Here is a 3,910-nt window from a genome sequence, read left to right as displayed (position 1 = left end):
GATGTACCAGCTGAACGCTGTGCCCGGGCGCACCTTCGCCGCACTGCGGCTTGACCGGCAGGATGTGGACGACCCGTCTGAATACGGTTCGACTGATGAAGGCTCCCCTGAGACCTCGAAGTGTGATACGACGGCAAGCGGGTCTGGGATGTTGGCTAATGTACTGAAAGTTGTGTTTAGCACGTTTCCCGTTCAGCAACGGCTGCACGCCATACAACCTTTTCTACAGCGCTGGAATGTTCGTGTGCCGCAGAGGATTGACAGTGTGGCACTGGAAGACTACTTCTCTGATATGATACAGAGACTGTCGCTGAAAATTAACCGCGTGATGGAGCGCAAGGGCCAGGTGTTGGGAGGGAAACCGTGTGATTTTGCTAGTACCTGGGGCACCAATCGTATGAGCAACACTAGTGGGGGCGTTGGCAAGGCTGAGGCGGAGGTCGGGCTTCCCACTGTTGCGCCTGTGCGCCGCTCAGTGGTTTTTTTAGAGAACCCCATGGATGCCACGAGCATGAGGGAAAAAAGTGGGACCGAAACGAGCAGGGGGAGTAAGTCGCTTCAGTCTACTGGCTCACAAGTGTGGTAGAGTTTGGGCGGCTGTTGTGCTCGAATCTGCCCTGTTGCGAGCGTGGCCCTTTTTTTTTGTTGAGCTGCGCATTGTACTAGTCTTTTCCTATATTTTCGTATGCATCTCTCTTTTTCTCTGCTCCTTTCTTCAGATATAAATAATATGTGCCTGTGTGCGTTTGGCGCGGCATGCTCCTCGGCTCTTGGGGCCGCCCCCCTGCATCCGTTGCCTCCATGTCTTTCGCACCACCGGCGACCGTGGGAGTGCGCCGTTCGTAGAGGGAAACAACAAAACGGTGCTTCTCCGTGTTGAGAATGATATCTGAATGTGGTGTTTGTGGGGATGAAGCACACATTGTTTGCGGTGGATTTGTGTTCCTCGCTCGTTTTTCTTTTGTTTATTTGGATTATCAAACTGCCTGATTCATGTCTAAAAAAAAAGCCGTCACCGCATGTGGCCTGCGCCGCAGCCTTCTTGAACTCACTTCTTCATGAACAGAGAGACTTAGTGACACCGTCTGTTCCCTTCTTTCCATCAGCCTTGACGCACCAAAGTATTTCGCTGTCTATACACTTCACGTTTGCAAGGGTCTGTTTCCTAGTGAGGTATGTAAATTAATATCACCAACTGCATGTAACTTATCCTCTCTCTGTGGAGCTGGCAATATGACACACAAAGCGCATGTACGAATTGTGTGTGTGTGTGTGTGTGTGTGTAGGCGGCATGTGGAGGCCAGCCGCAGTACGGCACTGTACGGTGCCCGTTGTGTGTGACTCTCCGTCCCCTGCTGCCAGGAGCCAGGTGCCACGCGCTGCAGGTTAGGCTGACGCATTCGGGGTAACGTCAGAATTTCTCGTGGTGGCCATTCGAGGCTTGCTATATTTTGACTCGTGCAGCCACCCACCCTTCTGGTCTCCTCATTTTCTCAAGACGGTAGAGAGTAGTAATAAACAATGCGTGATTCACAGGGACCGCTGCGTTGTACACTTGGCAACGTGCAATTTGAACGCGTTGCGGAAAGCATCTCGAAGTGGTGATTACCGTGCAGCGCAGGGATGTACGGAAGTGAAGTCCTACGTACCAAGTGCGAAGCGGGGATTACGCTTCATCCCAGAGGGATGCTGCACTATGTGTGCGTGACGGTACATACTGGTGTTGGTTTTTTTTTATCGCAGTGGCTGTTTATTCTCTAGAGCAGCTCGCTATGGGCACCAACAATGCTCTTCTCGCTTCGGTTGGTTGGATTCACTTTGGTAACATCCGGCAGGACGAGGTGACGAAGGGCTACGACTACTACGGCTGGACGTCGAACACTGCTGCGCGCACTGAGAGCGTTGGTAACGGCGGGCAGGTGCTGCTGACGGGTGCGGCGTACCTGGCGCTGAGCACGGCTGAGCGTGAGCAGCTGGACGTGACTGCGCTTGGCGGTGTGGCTCTGTGCGGTGTGCCTGTGCCTGTGGCGATGTACCAGCTGAACGCTGTGCCCGGGCGCACCTTCGCCGCACTGCGGCTCGACCGGCAGGATGTGGACGCTTGTGATGAGGTGGATGATGGTGCGTCGAGCAGTGATCATGATTCAATTAACAGTAAGTTCAATGATCATGCGAAGTGGATCATGTCGGTGTTAATGACTGTGTTTGGTGCCTTCACCCCACAGCAACAGTTGAATGAGGTTCTTCTGTGCTGTGAGCGGTGGAGTATTCAAGTCCCGCCGAAAGCACCCAGTATGCCTGATGACCTGTACTGCAGTAGATTGGTGAGTTTCCTTGCGCAGAGGCTTGAGAAGGTAATGCAGCGCCAGGGTCTTTTGGAGAGGCAAATGTCGTTGACGTCGACGGTGAGCAACTCCGGGGGCCGTTCCCTGCTTCATTGTTTCTTTGCGTCGAGTTATGGCGAGAGTTTTCTTCGTTCTGGAGCTACAGTGGGGACGTCTTTCAGAAGACATTCCGTTGAGCTGCAGTCGGGACCTGCAGATGTGCAAGACTGCACGACGGGTTCGGTGAGCGCTACTGGCAGTATTCAACGAGACGATCCGTTGACGGCTACACCCACCACGCTGAAGTGAGTGTTTTTTGCTGGATGAGCGTGGGCTGCAGCCAATCCTTTTATCGACGTGTTTTGCGCTGTGTGGTGTATGAAATGTGTTGCTTGATTCCTGTGGTATATTACGTGTCTCCGGGTAGTGTCAGGCGCGGGGTGAGGTTGCTCACACTTGGCCTCTCCCTGACGTCTGGNGTGTTGCTTGATTCCTGTGGTATATTACGTGTCTCCGGGTAGTGTCAGGCGCGGGGTGAGGTTGCTCACACTTGGCCTCTCCCTGACGTCTGGCTCCTGAGAAGAGCACAGCTGTCTAAATATTACGTGTAGCACCTCTGCCATGCTAATGGGCTGTATATTATGCGGCCCTGTGCAGTTGTCAAAGGGGCCTCACTTGGGTGACGGAGAGAGCGCACCTGTGCCTATTTCTTGTGTATTTGTGGAGTATGTGGTTTAGTATGTGGTAGGGGTCAAGCCCCTTGTTTCTTTTTTTGTACACCTTGCCTTTGGCCACCACACGATTGCTTTGCCCTGTCGTCTGGTGGCTGTCTTGTAAATGACTGCTGTGTATTTATTGAGGTGCACGCGGTGACACTTGAACCCCGCACTTGCACNCCCCTTGTTTCTTTTTTTGTACACCTTGCCTTTGGCCACCACACGATGGCTTTGCCCTGTCGTCTGGTGGCTGTCTTGTAAATGACTGCTGTGTATTTATTGAGGTGCACGCGGTGACACTTGAACCCCGCACTTGCACGTAAACATGTGGTGAGTCCACAATGCGTATATATAAATATAGGACTCTGAGCGGGTGAGGAGACATGCGGCCTCTCTAGGCTTGCTGTGGTTGTTGTTCATGTCTCCGGGCGATGTGCATTGCAGACCCACTCTGACTACATTGTTTTTGTACACCAATTTGTTTTGATTCTTGTAATTGGCTGCCTTCCACTGTCTTCCTGGGTGGGACGTGAGAATGGAACCAATTGTGAATGTGTCTTGTGCCAATACATTCTTCCCCTGCTTTGTCCTGCACCGCCATCTCATGGCTGAGCCAGAGAAGATTGTCTTCATGGCGATGCGGCTCCAGGCGTCGTAATGCCCAGAATGTGAACAAACGGTAAATCTCTTTGTGAAAGTGATTTTTATTTTTCCCGCGCCACCGCTCTTGACACTGCTGTCCTTTCCGTGCGTGCCGCCCCCTGGTGGCGCCCGTTGTTGTTACGTATACTCTCGACATGGCCTGTTCTCTTCTGTCCTTCTCACTAATAGCGTCTTGGGACCTGGCGTGAGTGCGCCGCTGTGGAGCCG

The 3,910-nt window shown here is 52.8% G+C and overlaps 2 protein-coding genes across 2 annotated transcripts; both read left to right on the top strand.

Moving 5' to 3' along the window:
• Nucleotides 1-148: 148 nt before the first annotated feature.
• Nucleotides 149-586, top strand: DQ04_05881060 (hypothetical protein; the record flags this gene model as incomplete). Its single annotated transcript, XM_009314427.1, has 1 exon — nt 149-586. The coding sequence occupies one exon, from the start codon at nt 149-151 to the stop codon at nt 584-586; it is 438 nt and encodes a 145-aa protein (XP_009312702.1).
• A 1,186-nt stretch (nt 587-1,772) lies between these two features.
• DQ04_05881050 (putative receptor-type adenylate cyclase) lies at nt 1,773-2,633 on the top strand (the record flags this gene model as incomplete). Its single annotated transcript, XM_009314426.1, has 1 exon — nt 1,773-2,633. The coding sequence occupies one exon, from the start codon at nt 1,773-1,775 to the stop codon at nt 2,631-2,633; it is 861 nt and encodes a 286-aa protein (XP_009312701.1).
• Between the last annotated feature and the right edge of the window lie 1,277 nt (nt 2,634-3,910).

The sequence above is a fragment of the Trypanosoma grayi genome, assembly GCF_000691245.1.
Source record: "Trypanosoma grayi strain ANR4 Tgr_588_V1, whole genome shotgun sequence".
NCBI lineage: Eukaryota > Euglenozoa > Kinetoplastea > Trypanosomatida > Trypanosomatidae > Trypanosoma > Trypanosoma grayi.
The sequence above is the reverse complement of the archived record's forward strand: the minus strand, read 5'-3'. Positions and strand labels throughout refer to the sequence as shown.